This window comes from Otolemur garnettii, unplaced genomic scaffold, assembly GCF_000181295.1.
Source record: "Otolemur garnettii isolate 467f Iridium unplaced genomic scaffold, OtoGar3 scaffold00129, whole genome shotgun sequence".
Lineage (NCBI taxonomy): Eukaryota > Metazoa > Chordata > Mammalia > Primates > Galagidae > Otolemur > Otolemur garnettii.
The window spans coordinates 2,837,310-2,864,050 of record NW_003852524.1 but is presented as its reverse complement, the minus strand read 5'-3'; the positions used below and the strand labels follow the sequence as shown (position 1 = coordinate 2,864,050).

Here is a 26,741-nt window from a genome sequence, read left to right as displayed (position 1 = left end):
AGCCCAGGAGTTGGAGGTTGCTGTGAGCTGTGATGCCACGGCACTCTGCCCAGGGGGACAGCTTGAGACTCTGTCTCAAAAAAAAAAAAAAGAAAGTTCACTGTTAAACATTTTTCTAAGTTTTATATTCAGGGTAAGGAGTGCTTATGCCTGTAATCTCCACACTTTGGGAGGCCCGGTTTGGAGGACAGCTTGAGGTCAGGAGTTCAAAGTGAGCCCAGGCAACAAAGTGAAACCACCTGTACAAAAAACAAAAATTAGTTAGGTGTGGTGGCAGAAGCCTGTAGCTCCAAAACTTCAGAGGCTGAGCTAGGAGGATCCCTTGAGCCCAGGAGTTCGAGGCTGCAGTGAGCTATGATTATACTACTGCACTCCAGCCTGATCAACAGAGCAAAATACTGTCTCTAAAACAAAAACAAAACTTTGTATTCATACAGTGTTATTTTTTAATCATGTATTGTTTTTGTGATATATAAACAAAATTAACACCTTTCAAACTAATGCTGAAAACAATTTCCTTACAAAGTCACTTGAGGTTAACATATTTCAACAAAATGTTTAATGAAAAATTGTAGTATAGGGCAGTGCCTATGGCTCAAGGAGTAAGGCGCCGGCCACATACACTGGAGGTGGCAGGTTCAAAACTGGCCTCAGCCAAAAACTGCAAAAAAAAAGAAAAATTACAGTCTTATAACTTGTTTTTAGAAAAATGTTTTATTCACGAGTGAAGAACAAAGGTTTTTTTAAAATTAATTTTTATTTCAATAGCTTTAGGAGATACAGTGTTTTTTGTTACAAAGGTATTTGTTTTAATTATATGTAGGTTTTTAAAAAAACATTCATTATGCAGTACTATCACAATACAAATGAACTTAAGAACAGCTTAAGTATTCAGTGAAATATTGAGAGGTGAACTGAAATTTTTTTAATCATATTCAGAAAATCTTATGTGTTTACTTGCTTGTTGAGTCTTTGCCAGTCGAATCTTTTCTGCTTTGGTGATTAACTTCAGAGAAAGAGAAAGAAATAAGAAATCAGAATGTACTGGATACTAAAAAACAAAAAAAATTATGACCAGAAAAATTTCACAACAATCAGCTTGAATTAAATTTTTTAAAAAGGGGGAAGAGAAATGAGATAATTATGCTTAGGTCTAATCAATTACAGAGAGAACAGTTAAGAGTAAGGCTTATTAAGTATAATATAATAGATATTAAAGCTTAAGGCTTTAAACTATCAAAATGTAGATATCCCCCAAGTTTATTTGCTTTTATTTTCCAGCCATCCAATCTGGTGTTTTTTTTTTTTTTTGAGACAGTCTTATTATGTCACCCTCAGTAGAGTAAGTACTGTAGCATCACAGCTCACAGCAACCTCAAACTCTTGGGCTTAAGTTATTCTCTTGCCTCAGCCTCCCAAGTAGCTGGGACTAAGGCACCCGCCTATTTTTTGTTGTTGTTATTGCAGTTGTCATTTTTTTGTTTAGCTGGCCTGGGCCAGGTTCAAACCTGCCAACCTTGGTGTATGTGGCCAGCACCCTACTCATTGAACTATGGGCGCCGCCCATCCAATCTGGTTTTCATATTATTATGTTTCATTGAGCAAACACTAGCCAAATGGATTTTTTTTTCCTTTAATACTGAGTCTCACTCTGTTACCCTGTTATGCCGTGTGTCATAACTCACAGCAACCTCAAACTCTTGGGCTCAAGTGATCCTCTTGCCTCAGCATCCCCAGTAGCTTGGACTACAAGCACCTGCCACAATGTCTAGCTATTTTTCTCATTCTTGTTCAGGATTCTGAGCTCAAGTGATCCACCAGCCTCGGCTAGGAGTGCTAGGATTATACGCTTGAGCCACCACACCTGGCAAATGTTAGAGAATTTTAAAGGCAAATTAAATTATGTGGAATGAAGGAGAAAACAGTTCATTAATAAAATGTCTAAAATATTCCAAAAGCTTCCTGATGGAAAAAGTTAAAATACCTTACTTAGCTCTGGAGATCTTGTCTCAAAAAATAGCCAGTAGTCTGTTTTTTAGCCAGCCTCCCTCCTTGGGAGGCTGAGGCAAGAGAATCGCTTGAGCCCAAGATTTTGAGGTTGCTGTGAGCTATGACACTACGGCATTCTACCAAGGGTGACAAAGTGAGACTCTGTGGCTCAAAAACAAACAAACAAAAAACCTGAAAAGAAGTTAGCTATTGTCTTATTAACCAATGTGCTGAAAATGATAGGACACACTCCAAAGATTTGGGCTAGCTAAAAGGAAAAAAAGACATCTACTTTGGCAGACCTTTTGTTCATCTTCCAGATGTTTGCTGAGAGGTAATTTAGTTTACTTATGTTATACATATTATCATATATAAAAAATCAGACGTAGAAAGCAAAACTTTTCTTAGTTTTTCACCTTTCAATTCTGTATAAACTGAGTAAGACTCAGAAAACTGCTCTCAGTACTATTCTACTCCATCATATGAAAATTCAGAACCAGGATTTTAAAATTAGTGCCCTATGGAAATAATGGGCTGTCATATCAGTAAATGAAGGCTGGCATTCTTTTGACCAAATGACATTCTGCTAATTTTTTTCTAAGCACTTAATTTCTTTTTTCTTTTTTCTTTTTTTTTTTTGAGACAGTCTCACTTTCTTGCCCCAGTAGAGTGCCGTGGCATCATAGCTCAAACAACCTCAAATTCTTGAGCTGAATCAATTCTCCTGCCTCTGCCTCCCAAGCAGCTGTGATTACAAGCGTCCAACACAATGCTGGGCTATTTTTAGAGACTGGATCTCACTCTTGCTCAGGTCGGTCTCAACTCTGAAGCTGAAGCCATCCATCCACCTAGGCCTACCCAGAGTGCTAGTGGCCTGAGCTACCACACCTGCCCTAAGTACTTAATTTCTATTATTAAGGTGCTTCTACTTCCCTAACTACAATGGTCTGCTAGTCCCTGACAATTTTCCCTTAAGGCAGTGGTTCTCAGCCTTCTTAATGCCTGATCCTTTAATACAGTGCCTCATGTTGTGGTGACCCCCACACATGAGAAGCGGTGTCTGGGTTCCTACGACCATAGGAAATATGTGTTTTCTGATGGTCTTCGGGAGACCCTTGTGAAAGAGGAAAGGCTCGTTTGACCCCCAAAGGGGTGGCGACCCACAGGTTGAGAACTGCTGCCTTAGGCCTCTGTATTTTCTGTTGATTCTGCATGGAAAGCCTTGCACAGACTTCCCAAACAATGTCATTTGATGTAAAGCTATCCCACAACACTCTTTAATTTGCTTCATTTTTCTGCTGGTCATCACCTAACCTATACTGTTTATCTGTACGTTTAATGAAACAGGAGGGTTTATTATTTATGACTACACTCCAATTCCAAGAATGGTGGCTAACAAAAAGTGGCACTCAAAATATATCAGTTAATCAGCAAATAAGTAGCTTAAACTAATTGTGGTCTACCGCTCTCCTCTAACAAGCTTTGTACAGCATTTACTTTGGGTGGTACCTTCTTTTTATTTCATAACATGAGCCAGCAAGCTACCTCTATAGCTGAGCTACTGAACATATCATGGTGCAACAAGTAAATGAAATCAGCAAAAGAGAACTCCCCAACTCAATAATAGAGCTACTCAGGTGTTCCAACTCAGTTTATAAAACTTCCAGCCAATGCTTATTTCTTTGCGTCAAATTTAATTTTCAAAGATACGATCTTTCTAAATTTCTAAAATGAAAAATAAATGATGAATTCCTAGTTTTAAAAACTATGTAGGATTTGAATGGAATTTCACACCAATTAGAAGGATAAGTATTATTTAACAAAGAGACCTCATTTCACTTGTGGGTTTTGGATCAATGATTTTAACATTTAAATAACCTCCAACAGGCTTCACATTAACACCTTATAGACCTGAAAGAGTCCTTAGGAAGCAAGGAGGCCTCCCTGTTCCGCAAGTTCTACCCCCATTCAAGGAAACAGAATTAACAAAGACCAGTAGGACACCTCTCCCCAAATCATCATAAATTCCAATGAATTCCAGGCCTGTGAAGGCTGATGAAAAACACTGGATTAAACAAAATTTTATAAATGTTACCTCAAATTAACTAATTCAGACTATGGGAGGTATCACTTTTAAAGTACTCACCAAACACAAATGGATGTTCTTCTTTTCAGGTTTTTCTCAGACTTTTATAATACACTTCTAAATTTTGGTAATAATTAATATCAGTTATCATATAATCCACTTTGTTTTAAACGTTGAAAAATGTACTCACTTTTACATGTATATAATTCGTTTAAAAGAATAAATTTGACTGCTCACTAGCAACATTTTGTAAATTTCAGGTATCTTTTAATTAACACATGATAAATTTATTAAAAGAGAAGCTTCCTTTAAATTATCTAAGCTTGTAACACTTGATGATATTAAACAAAAAGAAATAACATTTGTTGTTATAGGAAATCAAATGCAGAAAGTCTCTTAATGTTATCTGTGGAGCCTCATATCTTATTAACTACACTCCAAATAAATTGTGGTTTTACCATTAAGACAATCTTTCTATGATAATCTACTACCAAACTGTAAAACATAGCAGCCAGAAATTAAGACTTTATAAAGTACATCACAGATTATAAAAAGGAGAAAAAGAAAAAGGTTTATAAGGTGTTAATGTGAAAGCCTGCTGGAGGTTATTTAAATGTTAAAATCATTAATCCAAAACCCACAAGTGAAATGAAGTCTCTCTGTTAAATAATACTTATCCTTCTAATTGGTGTGAAATTCCATTCAGATTCAGTTTTATATATTTTATAAAACTAGGAATTAATCATTTATTTTCCACTTTAGAAATTTAGAAAGATCATGTCTCTAAATTGAAGATCATGTCTCTAAATTAAAATTATGTACCTTTGTGGGAAAAATAACGAAATTTCATGCATTTTTAAAAGCCAGGGAAATGGGCTTTCCCTCCCAATTAAAACACAGCATTATACTCCGTAAATCTCTGTTATATAATACTAAAGGCAAGGTTATTTTATGACTACCTATTATTGACTTTTGAAGGGCATCCAACTTCCTTAGGAGCCTATAGAAACAAAAATGAAGTAGTTACCTTTTCAGTGCCTCTTTTCTTTTCCCGAGGCTGATTAAGTTTGGCCTGTCTATCAACCAAAATCTTCTGCCAGTACCTTTGTTCGTGATCACCTTAAAAACAAAAACTGATTAATGAACACAAGATACATGTGAAAAAAACATATTCAAGGCATTAGAGACTGAATAATAGAACTGGAAAACGTATTTGATTATAGTTAATGCTAGGTTATGCACATTGGAGTATAGAAAAAAATACCAGTTTCATCAGCCAAACTCAGAAAATACAATTACCCATAATAAAAATTGTTAGAAAAGAAATTTCTATAAAGTTTTACCAGAAAGAATCTCAATTTTCCAGCAGTGTTTCCTTTTAATTTCCGCATGTGCACTTATTACTGCTTGAGCATCCTCAGGAGTTTTAAATCTAGCATGGCATTCTGTATCTCCTTCTAGCAAATCTACATAAACAACTTCTGAGATGGCCGCCAAAGTATCCTGCATTAGAGTTAAGTAGTAGAATTTAAAAACTTTAAAAATCAGCAATAAGAATGTTTCATAATTCTAAAATCATTCCAATGGTTTTTCCAGAATGTGTTATATAAGCCATTATGCAGATTAATGAGTGAATACCCAAGCCTAAACATTTCTCCTACAGTATATACAAATGTTCCTTAATAGAGATTTGCAAAAAAGAGAACTAATTTAACATCAACTCTAATCATAATTCAATTTCCTTATTTAAAATCTGAACTAGAATGGGAATATCCTATAGGGACAAAAGATTTCTGGTGTAGATTTATGGCCCCAAGTCAGGAAGAGTTTAAGTCATGGAACAGGTAGTATTAAGGAACAAAAGTAAAAGAAAAAGTGCTTAGGGAAGAAAGTACTTTCACTCATTTGTACAAAATTACTTATAATTTAAAGTGTAAAAATCATCAACTTTTGATAACAGCTCGTGAAAAAAAGTTTCATCTAATCTACTTAGCTCAAGAATTTTTACTTTTTGGAAAAAATATCTAAGTAGGGGCGGCGCCTGGTTCAAATCCGATCCCGGCCAAAAAAAACCGCAAAAAGAAAAAAAAAAGAAGAAATACCTAAGTAACATCCTCTTCTAAGCAAGTTGTGGTCACCCAGCAAGAAAAAGTTTTACCTAACTTACCTGCTGTGAGGGCAAATGAACCAGATTCCTGCATTCTTAAATCAATTTTTTCCACAGCAGGTGCCACAGAGTATACAATGCATTTATGCAGGAATGTTACACTAATTCCCCATTCTTCACCTTCCATTCATAAAGCTAAAGAAATAACTGGAGATTCCCAATTGGGAAAAACAAAAAAGCCTGATTTATCTCACTTCTTAAGTTTTGAAACAAATTTTCAAGACACAACTAATTTAGATTATTTTTAGATGTTTAAATTGTGAAAAGTAATAAATAACACCTAGAAATATTACTTCATCCTAGAAAAAGAAAAGTTTATTAGTTAATAACAAAGGATATGTAATAAAAAAAATCTGTGAGCTTTTAGAAGCTAGGGAATAGATCTCAACTAATCCCAGCATTTAGCATACTATCACAACAAAGATATACTTAGTAAATGTTTGCTGAATCAATAAACAAATAAGAAATGGAAAGAAATACACTTGTCAATCCTATCCATTTCTTTATCTAGTTTATTAGCACTAAATTTAGACACAAAGCAAAAAGAATGATCAGTATTAAAGTGATGAAATTCTAATGTATTCATTGGTAGTACTGAGAGTTTTATAATTGATTTTCCAGACAGATTCAATTACTACAACTCAAAAGATATTTACTATATATCCATTATAATGTCAGGCTAATCTCCTGGTTTTAAAATCCTTAGAATTTAAAACCCTTTGAATGACAAATTAGCCTGGTAATCACTTGGGCAAGTCACAGCAGTAACCACCATAACAGCTCAGTTTTTGTTCCAGCAAAATGTAAGTAACTATTAACTTGATTAATACAGTGATGTAATTTTATGATTTTGGTGATCATACTTGAACAATGTGCAATTGATATAATTACAATTTAGATCATAAACTCTTTGATTAATTAAACCTATGATAGCTATTCCAAATACCGAACCTTGAATAATCTTTATATTAAATCTTTCATGATCTAACCACAACAGCATTTATATCCCTCAATGTTTTAGCCTTCTTATTCTAAATGCTATATGGTACATTGCTACCATAGCCTGAAATGCAGGCTGGGAAATAGCAATTTGGATTGGCTACATCTCTCACCAATAAGCAAAGAGAATAAAAATTTATGTCTTAGTGACAGCAGCAGAGTTTTAGGGTAGGATGTCAGTTAACGGTGCTTCCAGATGATTATAGCATGTGATAACCTTGACTTTTACGTAAGAAAGTCATTTTGGAATCCACTGAAAGCTAATAGTGCTAATGAGAACAAATTTTCTAGTTTGCTCCAAAACTACACAATATCAAATGATCGTAATTTTGAAATAATTTCAGACCAATTCTAATACTGATTAAATCTTCAAAATAGTTTTGGTGCCAAGTATTTTTCTTTTTTTCTGAGACAGTCTCACGCTGTCTCCCTGCTTAGAGTGCCATGTCATAGCTCACAGCAATCTCCAACTCGGGCTCAAGCGATCCTCCTGCCTCAGTTTTTCTATTTTTAGTAGAGATGGGGTCTCACTCTTGCTCAGGCTGATCTCCAACTGTGAACTCAAGCAATCCACCCACCTCAGCCTCCCAGAGTGCTAGGAATTACAGGCGTGAGCACCTGGCCCCAAGTAATTTTCTAAAACCTATTTTTACTGAAAAGAGAAAAAAGTCTTTTGAAAAATAAATATTGGGAAAATACTGCAACTACTTCTTTAGTTAAAATGACTATAGAATATTTACCCATTCAACTGCACAGCAGCCAACCATTAGAAATAACGATAAAAATAAGCACAAGTTGCAATTTTCCTACAGAGTGCGATAAATTGTACTGTGTACATTTTATTTAGTAAAAAATTTCAGTCTTTAGATTTTGCTTCAAGGTAAACCTAAGAGTTCACCATGGACCACAGAATCAAAATCCTAAAGACAGTTTACCAAAGAGGTACAAATTCTAATTTAATTTGTTTTGTTTTCCATATTCAAAACATTTTCACACTAGGAAGTTAATAAGAAGAGAATGGGACAAATACCCATTTCTCAGAATCATTACCCGGACTTGTTTCCTGCCAGGTAGAGGCTCAGTGCTAACAATCTTCACAATCACTCCACTCACAAATTGTGGTCCCATTGTATTTGTATTAACTTTCTCCTGGGGGGGACACTCTTTACTGTTGGCTGTAGATAGGAAAAGACCAAGAATAAATCTCTTATATTTAACAATTTGTCACTTAAGGAGAACCACTTTAGAATAGTTAACAATAATTTCAGAGGCTGATTTAAATAATCAATTTAAAATTTTTTGAATTTTAAAAATAATTAGATTTTGATGTCATACCACTCATTTCAGATTACTGTGAAAAAAAATACAGAAAGTTTAATTACCCTACATGTAAAATGATACTGTTAGAACATCTGTAAAACTTTAAAAACTGCCTGAACCAAGAAACAAAAGAACTTTAGTTAATAAAGCAAAAACTAATCAGACACAGGATATAAGAATATTCTAAACACAGTATTTATTCAAAACTGAAAATTTTACTGTATGCAGTAACTTGAAATGTATCCTAATTTTGAACAACTCATAAAAATATTGTTCTAGCTCTCTCCTCCTCTTCTCTCCCTCCTCTCTTTTTTCTCCCCCTTGGTGCTCTCTGCAGCATCCCTCACCAATAAAGACCTTGTGCCTTTTGTACAAGCCTTGGTGGTCTGTGAGATTGATGCTGGTTGAGTGCCGCCCTTTCACCTTTCCTATTTAGCCTTGTCTTAACTTTTGCAGAGCTTTTTCATATCTATCAATAAACTCTGAATAGTCTAAAAAAAAATTGCTCTAATTTATTCCTGTTCCTGGTTCACAATATGAAATGAAATTACAGGAGAGAAATTACAATCTCTACAAACTTGGTCAAACTACAAACTAGGCTCATTACTAAACCTAATAGTAATAAAAACTGTAGAGACAGATGAATTTATTAAATGTGACTAAACTGGGCCCTTCAAATATTCTTATATCAAGAATGAATAAGTCACAAATCTGGACATCTTGAGAAATCAACCATCATTCTAATAGTGACCACTGTGTAATCAAGTTTTTTTAAATTAAGATTTATCATATAATTCATAAATAGACTTTTCATATATAAATACATAACAATGTTAACATAAACAATCATAGTGACTCTTACTTTTTTCATCTTTTGTTCCAGAATTAGGAGGTACCCCACCGTCTGTTTCCATTTCAGACTCCGATTTTATTTGGGATATTGTTTTTTTCAAAGAAGCCATGCTAGCTTTTTGCAGTGCTAAATATTCTTTTTTCAAATCCATCCATTCACTCCTGCAAGGAAAGAAATAAAACTACTGAAATAGTGAAACAGGTGACTAAATAAAAAATAAATATGGAAATATTGCAACCACTCCTCCCAACATTCCCATTTCTTCAAAAACACACCCTCAAAATATATCCTGGGTTCTCAATCCAGGTAGCAAACAAGCAAAGGGTGTTCCTCCAGCCCCAACATTCAGGTTAAACATTTTAACTTTGCCAATTAAATTGTTGAGTGTTTCATTTATTTTAATTTATGAAAATAAAATTTTAGCACTAGTTCTTTGACTGACAGTAACACTAGGTATATCAGAGGTCTCTGAGGGAAAGAAAACCCGAGAGATTGAAGATTTGTTAAGCTGCTTCCAATTTAAGAGATAACATTCCTTAGTATTTACGTGAATTAAAAGGAATTTCTAAGAAGAAAAAAACACCCCATGGAAGCAATTTATTTATTTACATACATTTAACATGTAGATGTTTCTTCAAACAGCTAGAGCTCCTCTAAATAGAAACACAAAGCCTCTCCGGGTTCTGCGGGAGCACTCATTGTTACCCTAATCTGTGCCATCAAACAAGCAGATAGGAGATTTTTTTTTTTTTAGGGGAGGATATCTTGTGGTAATGGTTTTAGCTGTTAACATTGACATCTGTATACTTCAAAAAAAAAAAAAAAGTACCCAGACCCACCCAGGATCATACATTCCCTGAGAGCTGCTGATACATTAAAATAACAAAAGGCTCTTGTAATGATTCTCTGAGATAAAAAGGCAAAAGGAATCCAGGAGTTTAGAATAGTATAAATAGAAGTGCCAGAAGTCCTTGCCTTTTACTCATCTACAGGAGAGGAGGAATCTCTGGAAACTGGATCAGAGAGGGTAAACGAAATCTTTTCTCTAGAAGGTTGCGGGTTTTCTGTTTTCCTACTCAGCAGCTTCTCACCCCTCGGGTCCAAATCAATTTATATGGATGGGCTCCCTTCAACTTTAACATGGAGGTGCTTTCTGTGACTTTTAGAGTAAGTGCTTCCATGTTTTAGTAGAAGTGAATCCAACTTACTTCTCCAAAGGAACAGATGCTTAACTTCACTAACTTTTTTATAGACCTTGAAGGGATCCCCTTTGCTTTAACATGGGGGTACCTGCTGTCTGAAACAAAAGTAAGTGCTTCCATGTTTCAGTGGAGGTGTCTCCAAACTGAAGCGACTTTGGTATCTTTTTACGTTTAATTTTGTTATAAGGTTATTTTGTTGTAGGTTAAAAGATTCTTAGTTTTTCCATTTACTGGGCTTCCCACTACTTAAATGTGGATGTACTTGCTTTGAAACTAAAAAAGTAAGTGCTTCCATGTTTTGGTGATGGTACGTCTTATTTATTTTCATAAGTCTTAAAAAGCATTTCACTGAGCTGCCTTTTTTAGTACTTTAAGTTGTACTTTATATTTTTAAGAGTCTATTAAGGTGTCCTCTCTACTTTAACATGGAGGCATTTGCTGTGACATAACAAAAATAAGTGCTTCCATGTTTGAGTGTGGTGACTCCTACTTAGTCTTCAATTGCATTAAACCCACGTTGTGTGCAGATCTTGGCTACAGGCCATGACTGTTGCTAATATGCAACTCTGTTGAATATAAATTGGAATTGCACTTTAGCAATGGTGATGGACTGTTCAGTCAATTGCCAACGACAAGAAATTTACACCATGTACTTACTTTGACAGTACTCTTAATGGTATAACCTCTTCTCCCATTTTATGTCTCTCTTTATGTTTTTTCTTATGTTTCCTTTTTGTTTTTAAGAGAGAGCTATCTTTTATGTCTCCAGTATCCTTTTCCTCTTCAGTAGAGACTTCTAAATCTTGAGAAATAAACAGCAAGGTAAAGCATGTGGCGGTAAAATGGATGTAACAATAACTTGGTTTCTCCAATCCTTACCTCTGTTTTCTTTAGAAACTTTTGAAGCTTCTTTTTGAAGGGTGTCTTTCTGAGCCATTTTCTTTACTTTTGATCTGGGAGTTAGGGCTTCTGCTTCTTCAGAGCTGCTTCTCTTCCTCTTCCCTGTTCTGACTTCAGGTAAGCTAGATACTTCAACTTTATCTCTTTTTTTCTTTTTCTTGGAGGGCTGCTTTTGGGGCTCAGGAGTTTCTACTTCAGAGCTCTCAGATGTGGTTCTCGATCTTTTTATTTTACAGACACTCAAATCGCTTGAGTCGATATTTAACTCTTTCATCTGGACATTGTCTTCTTTCTTCATTCGGCCTTTTTTCTTCTTTTTCTTTTTCTTTTCTTCTGTAATGATATCATTAGTATCATTTTCCTTCAACTAAATCCACTTAAGTATTAATTAGATATAATTATAATTACAATTACTCACCAGCTGTTCTTAAGGAAGGAATGGGTTTATTTTTTACTGTCTTAGGAAATATGCCAGGTTTCCTGGGGGCTTCTTCTGGTGGGTTGTTAAGAAACTGAAATAATTGCAAAGTTATTAAAACTTGTTAAACTTTTAACTTTTTGTTTTCTTTTCCTTTTAGGCCTGGACCTACCTCAATAGCTTTTGCTGCTTGTTCTTTTGTTTCAAATTCCACAAAGGCAAATCCCTTTGGATCTCCAGTAGACTTGTAATGTGGTATACTTATGTAAACAACATTGCCACATTTCCCAAATACTCTTTCAATCCAGCTGTGATTAACATTTTTAGGAAGTAACTCCTAGGATAAATTAGAAGCAATATTTAATAATTATGGCGTAAGCTTTTCACAATCCCTACACCTTATTCAGCATCCCAATAAATTTTAACTTAATTAATGTGTTTCTGTGTCACTTTCTGGCGGGGGACCTGGGCTCTTAAGAAAAATAGCTTACCACATACACTGTCCGCTCATCCTCATCCTTTGGTCTTTCACCCAGGGGCTTTTTCCTTCTGATTCTGGTGCCTTCTAAATCCAGCTTTAAAATAATACATTACATTAATCAAACTAAATATAATTATGGGTGGTATTATAAAATTATTCTTACCTCTACAACAGCTGAACTTTTCAAAGCTCTGGCTATTAACTTCCCATCAGTAGTTAATTTCTTCATTTTGTTGAAGGACACCAGAAGTGATATATCAACATCTAATAAAAATGGAAATGTAAAAGGACAGTAAAACTAAAGCAGGATAAATGAGATTCAATTTTGTTAAAGCTTCCCCCTCTTCACCCATAAACTATTAATACAACAGGGTGTATGTCTAGGTAGGAGTACTCTGTGCTGCATTTTTGGCATGCCTAAAAACATGAATTACCTGGCACATGGTCATTTGGATTAGGTGAAATGCTTTCCTTTATGAATTTATCTCTGAGATGCACATAAGTGGCTGTTGAAGCAATTAAATTCTTAAGTCTCACTAGTAAATGGTGTTATAGCTGGCTGCAACTGCAAACTCGTAGACTTAAGGGATTTTCGTGTTTCACCCTCCTGCACAGCTGGGATTGATAGATGTCCCTGTTAACCAATAGTTTCTATCTTTTCCTTAGAGATGGGGCTCTCACTCTATCAGTAGGTTTTTGAAAATATTTTATTCTGGTTTAAAGTTTTACAGCTTTCACTATCAACAGGTCTTTGGGAATATTTTACTGTTCTGGTTTAAAGTTTGCTTATTTAATACAGGTCTGAAGAGTTCAATTTTTTAAGTTCTGTTTTAGAAGTTAATTCAAAGACAATACATATCCAAAATTCGGTTATGTAGCGGCTCAGTAGCACTCTGGAAGGCCGAGGTGGGTGGAAAGCCTGAGCTCAGGCATTTCACTCTAGAGCAAGAGTGAAATCCCATTTATACTCTAGAAAAATTAGCCAGGTCTTGTGGCAGGTGCCTGTAGTCCCAGCTACTTGGAAAGCTGAGGCAGGAGCTCTTAAGCCCAAATTTTGAGGTGGCTGTGAGAGCTATGACACCACGGGATACTCTATCCAGGGGGACAAAGTGAGAAAAATTCACTGTTAGTATATACTGAAGCAAACTTACATCCATCTCTAGATTTTTCTATCTGCTCACGAAGAAATCGGTCCTTGTGAAGATTTGCATCTCCAAACCAGAAGTCTACTTGCTTTGCAATATCTGCAAGCACCTGTTTAACTCGAGATCTTTTCTTTTTTTCTACTTCCTTTTTCTTTTCAGTGCTTTCTTCTTCCATTGCCTTTTCTTGGTTTCCACTTTCAGTTTCCATTCCTGTGAATTAGAAAACAAACAAAGAACCTCTGTAAGTTGACCACTCAAGAGACTACAAACTGGTCAACATACAAAGATATGTATAGTCTATGAAAACTGAAGGAGGTGGTAACGTAAGGAGGTGATCAACTTACAGAGGCTCTGCTGTATTTTACTTGCCACAAAAATCGCTAATAATAGGAAGATATTTAGTTTTTAATTGTCTGAGTGGATACTGGGCTCAACACTGGCTGCCAGAAAATAAACTTTTCAGAGGAAGGCTTGTCCAACATTTCTGATACAAATCAGCTGAGGAAAATTTCATTGCCCCTGTGATTTTTTTTTCTTGTTTTTTAGCTCTTCCTGTTCATTTTCCACTGGCCTTACTTTTTATTTTTCTGTAAAATTTGTAATGCATTATTTCGTAAGTAAAGGTACATTTAGTTCTAGTTGCCCATTTTACTCCACCATATTATGTATGGTGGTCTGTAGGACACCCTGTAGTTTACCTCCTCTGTCAGGGATCACAGCTATAGTTTTTAGTTTTTGAGACAGTCTCAAGCTATTGCCCTGGGTATAGTGCTGTGACATCACAGCTCATAGCAACCTCCAACTCCTGGGCTCAAGCAAGTCTGCCTCTGCCTCCCAAGTACCTGGAACCACAGGCACCCGCCACAATGCCTGGCTATTTTTTGTTTGCAGCTATCGTTGTTTGGTGGCCTGGGCTGGATTTGAACTCACTAGCTCAGGTGTATGTGGCTGGCGCCTTAGCCACTTGAGCCACAGGCACAGAGTTGATTTTTAGTTTTAAAATGTTAATTTATGCTTTCTAGAAGTAGAATTCAACCGCTAAGCTGTAGGATCAGCCTTTTTTTTTTTTTCTTTCTTCTTTTTGTAGAGATAGAATCTCACTTTATCGCCCTCAGTAGAGTGCCATGGCATCACACAGCTCACAGTAACCTCCAGTTCCTGGGCTTAGGTGATTCTCTTGCCTCAGCCTTCCCAGTAGCTGGGACTACAGGCGCCCGCCACAATACCTGGCTATTTTTTTGTCTTAGTTGCCAGGTTTGAACCAACCATCCTACCCACTGACTGAGCCATAGGCGCTGCCCAGAATCAGCCTTTCCAAATGCCCTTTTTACCCAGTATTTATTTGTTGGCCATCAATTACCACCCACTCCTTCCATAAGTTACTTTGTATACACTGTCTATGTGATCTTTCCCTTTGCTCTCTCAGCTCCAGCCATACTGGCTGTGCTCTTCCCAAAACTCATCCAGCAAAATCTTATCAGAGCATCTTTTGAACTTGCTGCTCTCTCTGAAACATGTATCTCCAGGGACGATATGGCTTGCTCTCCTGCCTCCTCAAGTCTTTATTCAACTGACATTTCAGTGAGGTCTCCCCCTACAATTACACTTTAAAATACAAATTTCTGGACAGATGAATAGGTAACTCCTCTGCCTTGTTTTTCTCCACGGCACTTATCACTTTATAACATTAGTTCACAATTTATTTCCTTATTCTTTATCCTTCCTGGAACGTAAGATCCATGAAATCACAGATTTTTGCTTGTTTTGTTTACTGATGCATCCCTGGTGCATTGCCTGGCATGTATTGATAGTAGTTGCTCAAAAATTTGCTAAATGTTTTTAAAATTCGTTGAATAAATTCAGTCATTAGAGGTACACACACAAATATTAATGAATGAACAAAGGGATTACCATCAGGCCTAAGATGATGCAGGCCTGCCTGAGAAGACTCACTTTCCCATAATATGGCCTTGGAAATAGGACAAATGGGTAGACTTAGACCCGTTTCTCTGTTGTATTTGGGTTGGAACAGATATGAGTTGGCATACAGGCCTGGGACCTATGTGATGAAAATGATATAAAACATTGGTAGGCAAAAGAGTTTTTATGTGCAAGGTATCCTCAACACAGCTTGGTTCTTACCTAAAAAAGTCATATATGCCTTTTGTGGGTAGGAGGCAAAAAAAAAAAACAACAAAAAAAACGGGTTTAGGTATACGCTGGATTAGCTAAGTGCTGAGGCTGGTCCTCCTGATGAGATGAGGAGGCAACTACTCTACTGTCTGCCTTGTATTCTTTTTTAAAAGGAGAGTAAATGTCGCATTTGTATCTCCTAAATCTGCAGGCTATAATTGATAACTGTTACAGTGATGCTGCGGACAGTAAGAGAAACAGATAATGTGTTTCACAGTGATATCCAGCAAGAAGGTACAAAGCCTGTAAAGCACTTCATCTCCAGTCTCCAATTAACCACAAGCCCTTAAAGCACTTCACCTCCAATCTCCAATTAACCGTGCATTCTCATCAAAGTAACAGAAGAGAATTTTGGCATTTTTAGAACACCCTTCAGCCAATCAGTCAGGTACCAGTATTGAAAATACACAAGTAATGATGTATTTAGTTGGTATGAGCTGAAGACATAAAACGCAGCTACAAATCAGATTTGATGACTAGAAAAACAATTAGGTATTATTTGTACTGAATAACCACATTCCTCACTTCCTACTTTCTCTCTTAGCAGCATTTGCAATTGATAACTCCCTCCTTGAAAATATTTTCTTCATATAGTTTCCAAGAATTGTCCTGTATTCTTGGAATTCCCTTTTGCTCTATCACCCTCCTACTATGCTCAGCCTTATATGCTGCCTATCACTGGACTCAGTCCCCAGCTTCCTTCTAATCTCCCGGCTGTAAGCTCCTTGGCTTAATGCTGATGTTTCACAAACCTGCTTTCTCTCACTAGCTCCCCATTCCAATATTCAGCTGTCCAATGGACACCTCCACTAGTTTATCTAAAGGATATCTCAAAGTTAATATGCCAAAAATAGAACTCTATTTTTTTCTGAGACAGGGTCTTGCTCTGTTGCCCAGGCTAGAGTACAATAGCATCATCATAGCTCACTGCAATGTCAAACTCTTGGGATCAAGGGATGCTCCTGCCTCAACCTCCCAAGTAATTGAGATTACATGTGTGTGCTACCAGGGCCAGCTTATTTTTCCTTTTTTTTTTTTTTTTTCTGTAGAGACAGGTTCTTGCTATTTTGCCCAAGTTGGTGTCAAACTCCTGGCCTCAAGCTGGCCTCAAGTAATCCTCCTGCCTCACCTTCCTAGAGTGCAAGGATTAAAAGGCATGAACCATCAGGCCTGGCCAGAACACTCAAATTTTAACAAATCTATCTTTATCCTAGTGTTTCTGTTTTTTGAGACAGAGTCTCAATTTGTTGCCCTTGTTAGAGTGCTATGGCATCATAGCTCACAGCAAATTCAAACTCTTGGGCTCAAGCGATTCCCTTGCCCCAACCTCCCAAGTGGCTGGAACTACAGGCTCCTGCCACAATGCCTGGCTATTTTTTAGAGATAGGGTCTCCTCTTGCTCAGGCTGGTCTTGAACTCCTGAGCTCAGGCCAGCCTGGGCCTCCCAGGGTGCTAGGATTACAGGTGTGAGCCACCACCGTCCTTCTTTACCCTAGTCTTTCCTATTTCAGAAACATCAGTTACAAAATTGCTGAGGGGGCAAAAACCTTGGTATCATGTTTAATTCCCTTTCCTTCACACTCCATTAGCTATGCCTGAGTATGAATTTTTATCTCTTTCATCATAAACACCTGGTCCAAGTTTCCAACCTGTCTTGTCCTCAAATAACGCAAGACCTTTCTTACTAATCTGCCTGCTTCTACCCTCCTTCCCTTATAATCAATTCTCCAGATAGAATAACCATTGAAGTATGCAAATCAGCTCATGAAAAATCCCTGCACAAACTCCTCCATTGGTTTCTTAATCATCTTAGAATAAAATCCAAAGACTGTATTGTGGTTTACTATGCTCTATGTGATCTGGCCTTATGATATCTACCTTCATCTCACTCAATGTTTTCTAGCAGGCTCACTTGAATGATAACCCACCATCTCTAGGTTCTCTAAACATGCTAAGGCCATTCCTCCTTCGAGGCTTTGCTCTAACTGCTCTTTCCCTTCTCTGTCATATCTGCATGGATTACCTCCTTGTTTACTAGGGTCTCTGCAAATGTCACTTTCTCAGTGAAGCTTATTCTTTCACTCCATCTAAAATACTCCCTCCAAGGCCGAGCATGGTGGCTCACGCCTATAATCCTAGCACTCTGGGAGGCTAAGGCTGCTCTGAGCTCACAGGTTCAAGACCAGCCTAAGCAAGAGACCCCCCCCCCCAATCTTTAAAAATAGCTGGGAGTTGTGGCGGGCGCCTGTAGTCCCAGCTACTTGGGAGGTGGAGGCAAAAGAATTGCTGTGCCCAAGACTTGGAGGTTGCTATGAGCTGATTCCAGGGCACTCTACCAAAGGTGACAAAGTGAGACTCTGTCTCAAAAACAAAAAACAATAAACTCCCTCCCAGCTAAACTTAATCCTGTCTGCTTCCTCAGTCACCATATTCTATCTTTGTATCCTCTTACCATTCCCTAGAATTTTATGTATATTAAAAAAAAAACATATATGTATTTTCTTTTCTTTGAGACAGTTTCACTTTGTCACCCTTGGTAGAGTGCCATGGCATCACAGCTCACAGCAACCTCAAACTCTTGGGCTCTGGCTCGGCGCCTGTGGCTCAAGCAGCTAAGGCGCCAGCCACATACACCTAAGGTGGCAGGTTCAAATCCGGCCCGGGCCTGCTAAACAACAATAATGGCTGCAACCAAAAAATAGCCGGGCGTTGTGGTGGGTGCCTGTGGTCCCAGCTACTTGGGAGGCTGAGACAGGAGACTGGATTGAGCCCAGGAGTTGGAGGTTGCTGTGAGCAGTGAAGCCATGGCACTCTACCCAGGGGGACAGCTTGAGGCTCTGTCTCAAAAAAAAAAAACCACTCTTGGGCTCAAGAGATTCTCTTGCCTCAGCCTCCCTGGTAGCTGGGACTACAGGTGCCCACCACAATACCTGGCTATTTTTAAGAGACAAGGTCTCATTTTGGTTCATGCTGGTCTGGAAATCATAAGCTCAGGCAATCCACCCTCTTAGGCCTCCCAGAGTGCTGGGATTATAGGCGTGAGTCACCACTCCCGGCCTTGGAATTACATTTTTATCATCTACTTATCCTATTAAGAATGTAAACATTGGGTGGCGCCTGTGGCTCAAAAGGGTAGGGCACCAGCCCCATAGGCTGGAGGTGGTGGGTTTAAACCCAGCCCCGCCAAAAACTGCACCAAAAAAAAAAAAAAAGAATGTAAACATTGTGAAGGCAGGGATTTCACCTTGCTCACTACCTAAGCATCTGCTGAACAATTAAATAAATATATCTAAAAGTACCTATGAATAATTTCAAATTCTTAGGGTGGCAGAAAATAAATAAAATACAACGTACAACTGTCATTATCACTATGGTGGCTCCACGGCTAACTTTTTCTTTTTTTTTGAGACAGAGTCTCATTATGTCATCCTCAGTAGAGTGCTGTAGCGTCATAGCTCACAGCAACCTCCAACTCTTGGGCTTAAGCGATTCTCTTGCCTCAGCCTCCCAAGTAGCTTGAACTACAGGCGCCACCACAATGCCAGTCTGTTTTTAGGTTGTAGTCGTTATTGCTGTTTTTAGCAGGCCCTGGCCGGGTTCGAACCCTCTAGCCTCAGTGTATGTGGCTGGCACTGTAACCACAATGCTATGGGAGCCAAGCCAACCTTTTCTCTTGAAAATACTACTAATGTAAGTTGAAAATTCCTTTCCTTATCAAAGCCCACCATCTAAAAAACAATGGATAGCACTGCATTCGCACAGAAGTGAATCTCCCACAACTTCTCCCATCATTCACATATTTCAGCCCAGAGATCCTCCCACCATTCTTTCTCCTAAGTATTATTTTTGTGGTTTGGAGTCTTTAAGTTCAGAATGATCAAATATACTTTTGATTTAGAGGAAGGTATGGATTAAACAGAAAGTAACACAAGCTGGGGTCCAATTTAGCTCCCCGATGCAATGATTGCAGAAAATTAGGAATTTCCATGACAACACTTTTTTTTCTTTTTGAAGAGTGTCTTGCTTTGCTTCCTGGGCTAGAGAGCACTGGTGTCATTATAGCTAAATGCAACCCCAAACTATCTGGCTGAAGCAAGAGATCCTCCTGATCCAACCTCCCAAGCAGCTGAGACCATAAACATGTGCTACTATGTCTGGCTAAAATCTTTAAATTCTTGTGGAAATGAGGTCTTGCTATGTTGCTCAGGCCAGGGCAATATTATTTGCTAGAGTCTTGATCCTCAATGTCTGCACCTTCTTGATGTCTAGTGGTAACAGTTACGTATACTGTCACCCCAGGCATTCCAAATCAAACTCCCTTCCTACCCAGACTTGTCTTCCTACCACCCTCATCTTATTTAAGGATGCTATATTCCCTCAAGTTAGCTGATAAAGCTATTTGCTAGCTCTGTGAATTTGGGGCAAATTAGCTCATTCTACAAAATGTAGGTAACAATCACACCTACGGGCTTGGTGCCTGTAGCTTAAGCGGCTAAGGCACCAGCCACATACGCCAGAGCTGGCGGGTCCAAATCCAGCCCGGGCCCGCCAAACAATGACAACTACAACCAAAAAATAGCCAGGCGTTGTGGCAGGCACCTGTAGTCCCAGTACTTGGGAAGCAGAGACAAGAGAATCGCTTAAGCCCAGGAGTTGGAGGTTTCTGTGAGCTGTGATGTCATAGCACTTTACTCAGGGCGACAGCTTGAGGTTCTGTCTCCAAAAAAAAAGATCATAACTACAAAGTAAGATTTTTGAGAGAATTAACCAAAATAATTTAAAGTACTTTAAATTGATGTTGTATACAGCATACTCCACGTGAACCATTATTGTTATACCAATCTGTCACTAAAGACTATCAATTTGAACTTTGAAATGGCCATCATCTCTATCCAGTGTTTTCTGCTACTGTTATCCATCCTTCACAGAAGCCTATGCATAAATAATCTAATAAAACAGATCTGCCAGATGCAGTGGCTCACACCTGTAATCACAGCACTCTGGGAAAGACTGCCTGAGCTCACAGATTCAAGACTAGCCTGAGCAAGAGCAAGACCCTGTCTCTAAAAATAGCAAGGCATTGTGGCAGGTGCCTGTAGTCCCAGCTACTGGGGAGGCTGAGACAAGAGAATCACTTAAGCCCAAGAGTTTGAGACTGCTGTGAGCTATGACACCACACACTCTATGGAGGGCTACAAAGTGAGCCTCTGTCTAAAAATAAATAAAGAAATAAACAGATCTGGTTTTGTGATGCTAATGAAAAACCTTGCAACATTCTAAGTTACTACTTAACAGTTAAAGGAAGGTGTCATTTAACATACGTATTTTAAAAAATGTTTAAAAACCCCCAGTAACATTTAACTGGCTTCTAAACATGGGCTTTAAACAAAGAATAAAAGTTATTGTGTAACAAGGCCTGTTACTTGACACACCTTGTTCTAAACCCCCACAAGCTCTCTAGGTGGTAGTTTTTTCCATTTTGGTTTACCAAGGCTCAAAGGTTAAGTGTCTTGTCCAAAGCTAGTCAGGTGGGTGAGTCCAGGTATGTCTAAGTACCACATTGCCTACTTTTTAGAACCTCATCTTGCAACTTGTCACTGTAGACCGTGTTCTGACTTAGGGACCTAAAGTCTATGGAACTTTGGCTGGACTCCATTAAACTGTTAAAGATAAATGTTAAGGTAAAATAATAACTCTCATACAAATATAAAATGAATACATGATAAAGATTTTAAGTACAGTCATGGGTTGCTTAATGACAGAGATATGAGAAACGTGTCATTAGGCAATGATGAAGTAATATCATAGATCATATTTACAATGTACTCAAAAACACCTAGATGATATCTGTAATTACACACCTATAATGTTTTGGGACCACCATGTACGTGAGGTCTGTCCTTCTGCCACACTTGATCCAACTGGTTAAAAACCAGTTCGAAGATAAATCCAAAGAGCTGATAAAGGACTGAAGCAATGGCTCACACCTGTAATCTCAGCACTCTGGAAGCCTCAGGAGGGAAAGTACCTTATGCTTAGGAGTTCAAGACCAGCCAGAGCCAGAGCAAGACCACATCTGTACTAAAAGTAGAAAAATCAGCTGAGTGTTATGGAGGGCACTGGTAGTCCCAGACCAGAAGCTGAGGTAGGAGGACTGCTTGAACTCAAGAGTTTGAGGGTTGCTGTGAGTTAGGCAGGAGGAATGATTGAACCCAGGAGTTTGAAGTTACTGTGAGCAAGGCTGATGCCATGGTACTCTAGCCTGAGGCAACAGACTGAGCTATTTGTCTCAAAAAAAAAAAAAGCTCATGGGTATATAAGCAATTTGGGATGTTGAAATGAAAGCTAATAAATACTGGTCAGGGCAATAATTGCATCTCAACTAGACAAACCTAATTTCCATTTTTATTGCTTTCTAAAATTCACTAAGTTGTAAAACAGCTCCACGACAATGAAAAGCACAGGTAACCTGAAGGGTGAGCTAGACAAAACAACTAATTTTTTCCTTTTGCCATTTCAAAGTCTTTCACAAGTTTTCCAGATAAAATTATATGCAAAATGTTTTGACAGGTACAGGCACATTTTCCTGGAAAGCTCAAAAGAACTTGTGTGCCAAAAAATATATATGTATTAATAAAGGCTAAGAACCCTTGTTCTAGCCACAGCCGATTATGCAACGGTTCCCGAACACTTGTTTCAAGGCCCAGATTAAATGGCATCTTAAGTCTCTGAGGCCTTCCACCACCTCGTCTCCTATTAACTGCCTCCTCACCTGTTTTACCTGAGCACTTTTATTAACGCTCTCACAGGACAACGTATTTACCACTTTATAGCTTGTTGAGCCTCTTCCATAAGTGTAATTTCAACTCTTTGAGCACAAGGACTAGAGTCCTACAAAACAAAAAGACTTAATTTTAGGAGTCCTCACATTCTTGGCCTCACAGGCAGCCAAAGGTCAAGACCAATCTGCGAAATAAGGCACTTCACCCACGACCTACAGCTGTCTCGGCATCCGTACTTCCGCACCGCACCGACGCGGTTAAAAGCCGGGCGTGCCCCAAACCTCCCAACGCCGGGCACTCCACGCCCCCATTCGCTGGACGCGAGAAACTGCAAGCGCCGCCGGGAGGCTTTGCGCGTGCGCACGGAGAATGAGGCGAGCTAACTGATGGGTTCGTGGGAGGGGAGGGGATGAGAGGGACGACACCTGGTAGAATCGACTGTCAGAAAAACGACCGAAAGGAATTCAGACTTCACCCAACCTGAGCCACCGTGTAGGTCGCTTATAACTTACTCGGCCCAATTCCCAATATACGGGGTCAAATACTGCGTCCTGCAGCCCTGCCCGTCTCCCGATGCTTATAGTCGTGGTTCCTTTCGCGTCATAGGACGAGCGACACAGCTCTCTGGTCGCCTTCTTAAAAGACGGGCCCACAGGCTGTGCGCCCGCCGCTACGTCACAGGCGTGGGCGGGCCCCAGAGGGGCGGGGCATCAGAGAGCGCTGCCGGAAGAGGAGGCTCGAAGCTGAAGAAGAATTCGATTGGCGACTTGAAAACGGCCGTTGTGGCTGAGGCGAAGGTGGGCGGGTCAAGAATTGGGGCCTCCAGTGGTGATGTCGCGGGTAATGACGTCACGCTCTTTCGCGGGAGAAATTCGAAGGTGGATTTTGTTTCGTCCATTGGTGAAGTGAGGTGTTTCTCGGGGTTTCCCGGGACTGAAGGGTGCGTAGGCAGGGAGACTTGAGTGATGTGGAACGGAAGGATGAAAGGATCTGCTCGTTAAGAAGCGGACTGGGAAGGTTGCTGTTTGGAACCAGGATCGGATGATGGCAGTCACAACTTGGCTCAGGCTGCCTCTAATAATTGGTACCTTGTCTTCACCGCTTTTTCTAAGTCCCTGCTTTACAATTCCGCGTATGTACGAGGACCAGCGGGGGTTTTGTTGTTTATAGGCCTGACAAAGGATCAAAGCTTTAGTGACATTTGGTGATTCAATATCATGGTTATTAGAATCTTGGACAGGAAATAGGAGTTTCCTTTGGTAACTTGGACTGCTATAGTTTCTTAATAGGGTGTTGAGTTTGTTATTCTGAAATTTTGTAATCTGAACCATTTAGACTCTACCTGTGGGTCGCGACCCCTTTGGGCGAACGACCCTTTCTCAGGGGTCGCCTAATATCAGATATTTACATTACGTTTCATAACAGTAGCAAAAATTACAGTTATGAAGTAGCAACGAAAATAATTTTATGGTTGGGGGTCACCACAACATGAGGAACTGTATTAAAGCGTCCCGGCAATAGATTTGAAGAATCCTGCTTATTCAAAAATAAAAGTACCCCCCAAAATCTTTTAATAAACAAGAATGGCTATTTTTACTGAGAACATGGAGTTTATATGTGGCACACACACATATACACTCTATATATGTATACACACACATATGTAATCTCCTTTGTATATATAAATATAAAATGTATGTTTTTCAATAATGTATGTGTGTATATATGTGCTTAGGTATGTGTATATGTTTGTATGTATGTATGTATATATTATCACAGAACATCTGAGGTCTCCACACCACTTTATAAACTTCTTTGCAGATTAATCTTTCACCTGTTAGGGGTGGATCACTCCAACTGAATTGTCGGACAGGCATGGACAGGTAAGACTTTATTTTTTATTCTTGCATTGTACTTAATTATTTGATGGTGTTGGCTAAGACAATTTTTCTTGTTTAATGGCAAGATTTTCCCTGCTTAATGGAAGTCTTAGGATTCTTATAATTTTTTTTTTTTAAGACAGAGTCAATGTCACTCTAGGTAGAGTGCTATGGCATCACAGCTCACAGCGACCTCAAACTCTTGGGCTTAAGTGATTCTCTTGCCTCAGCTTCCCGAGTAGCTGGGACTACAGGCACCCACCACACACCTGCCTATTTTTTGGTTGTAGTTGTCATTGCTGTTTTTAGCAGGCCCTGGCTGGGTTCGAACCTGCCTGCCTTGGTGTATGTGGCTGGCGCCCTAACTGCCGAGCTACAGGTGCCACACCTCTATTGATGCTTTTTAAATTAAAAGTTAAAACAGAAATTTAAGAAATATTTATGGATTCATTTTAAACATGAATGGAACCCTTTTCCTTGCATTATGTATTTGGCCCAAGGTGACCAGATTTTAACATTGGTAAAATGGGACACCATTGATGGGGGGTGGGAGTGGGTGGGTGTGGGGGTGTGGGGGGTGGATGTAGGGGGTAGGGGGGTTGGTTCTTAATTAAAAATTTGGTCTATATGGAGCAACAAAAATTTTCATAGAACGCAAAAATCGTATTATATATTTTTTAATTTCAACATAAGTACAATTTACAAATATAATACATTAAAAATTGTGTATAGTATTATTTTATTCTTTGGCATATTTCTCATTTGAGTGAATTTTTTTTAGTAGATTGCTATCATTTAAAAGGTCATGACATTTTTCACAAGAATTTGTTAAATTATTTTCACACATAAAATGGCTTTCAAAGTCTCAACACTTAATTGTGATTTTTCTGATGTCCACACTTTATTTACTGTAGAAAAAACACGTTCAGTCTCAGCATTAGTTCTGGGTAAGGACAGGGCTTATCCCACAATTTTTAGTGCATTATTGTATGGAACATGGTTTGTTTCAAAATGATGAAATATAATAATTTCACTCTACCCTGGGTAGAGTGCCATGGCATCACAGCTCACAGCAACCTCCAACTCCTGGGCTCAAGCAAGTTTTCTGCCCCAGCCTCCCAAGTAGCTGGGACCACAGGCACCTGCTACAATGCCCGGCTATTTTTTTGGTTGCAGCCATCATTGTTGTTTGGGGGGTCCCGGCTGGATTCGAACCCCCCCACCTTAGGTGTATGTGGCTGGCGCCTTAGCCACTTGAGCCACAGGTGCCGAGCCATGACAAAATATTTCTAACCATTTGTTCTCTATTGTGATTTTTGCTGACGCCCAAGAGTTAACCTTTTCCTTATCAATATATATTTTTAATAATGATACCTCGTAAGTCATAAGTGTCACTTTCAAGACTGGTGCTAGACTTTTTGCCACCACTATAAAATATAAATAATATGAGTACTGTCTGCTAAATTCGTGAAATAAATAAATAAATTACTTACCTAAATTATCTGAATAGCTGATTTGTTGACATCACTTGTTTAACTAGCACTAGCACGCAGTATGATGTGTATTGTCTGAGAGACAGTTACAAAATGTTTTCGTCATTGCCAGTGCCAAAAAATGCCATTGTTCATTAAGTCCAAACAATAGTGGTCGAATTCTAACAACTGATCAACAATGCGAACTGTGATAAGCAGTTCTCAACAATTATTTGTTATTATTAAAGTTTAACATTATAAAATTAGCAAAAATAATATAAAACTCATATTCTGGCAAAATAGCCACATGGCAGCTGAAAACCATATATTCCCTTCCTGTTCTCCCGCCGTTCCCTAGCTTGCTGTGCATTCTTTCCAAATATCAGGACTTTTTAAAAATAATGCGGGACAATTTGTTAAAAATTGGGACTGTCCCACCAAAAGTGGGTCGTCTGTTCACCTTACCAAGATATTATGGTATATTGTCTTTAAGATGCAGAAGGAAAAATTAAAACTACAAGGGGGCCATCTTGTGGTAACCATCACAATTCAGAAAATTTTTAAAAAACTGAATTCAGGCTATACGGAACTAGACACGTGGAGAGGAAAATCATATTTTCTGATACTTACTATGGCATCTAGAAATATGTTTGCAGACTATTAAATAGTTTATGCATTTTCTTGGTTTTCCCTTTACATGACAAATTCTTTTTTTTACTAGGTGGTACCACTTTTACTGTGTTCTCAGTGGCATATGGTTTTGTTATACTTGTTCCCCTTGGTAGTTAGTAGTCTTGGAACTCCTTGAATCTCGTCTCTGGTAAGAGTTTATTGGGAAAAATTATATTTGATAT

At 38.5% G+C, this 26,741-nt stretch overlaps 2 protein-coding genes across 2 annotated transcripts in view; one reads left to right on the top strand and one right to left on the bottom strand.

The window, feature by feature from the left end:
• Positions 1-790: 790 nt before the first annotated feature.
• Positions 791-23,160, bottom strand: LARP7 (La ribonucleoprotein domain family member 7). Its single transcript, XM_003798164.3, has 13 exons — positions 23,048-23,160; positions 13,567-13,770; positions 12,579-12,679; positions 12,426-12,509; positions 12,107-12,271; positions 11,935-12,028; positions 11,496-11,849; positions 11,274-11,418; positions 9,424-9,575; positions 8,292-8,416; positions 5,419-5,578; positions 5,103-5,194; positions 791-1,006 (listed from the first exon to the last, which is right to left on the bottom strand). Exons 2-13 carry the CDS (start codon positions 13,766-13,768, stop codon positions 926-928), a joined length of 1,755 nt encoding a protein of 584 aa, XP_003798212.1. The 5' UTR covers positions 13,769-13,770; positions 23,048-23,160; the 3' UTR covers positions 791-925.
• The window catches only part of ZGRF1 (zinc finger GRF-type containing 1), a 93,039-nt gene continuing 82,172 nt past the window's right edge, over positions 15,875-26,741 (top strand). Inside the window, 3 exon segments of the mRNA XM_012810343.2 lie at positions 15,875-15,941; positions 22,698-22,909; positions 23,093-23,440. Coding sequence (XP_012665797.2) covers positions 15,875-15,941; positions 22,698-22,909; positions 23,093-23,440 — 627 coding nt within the window.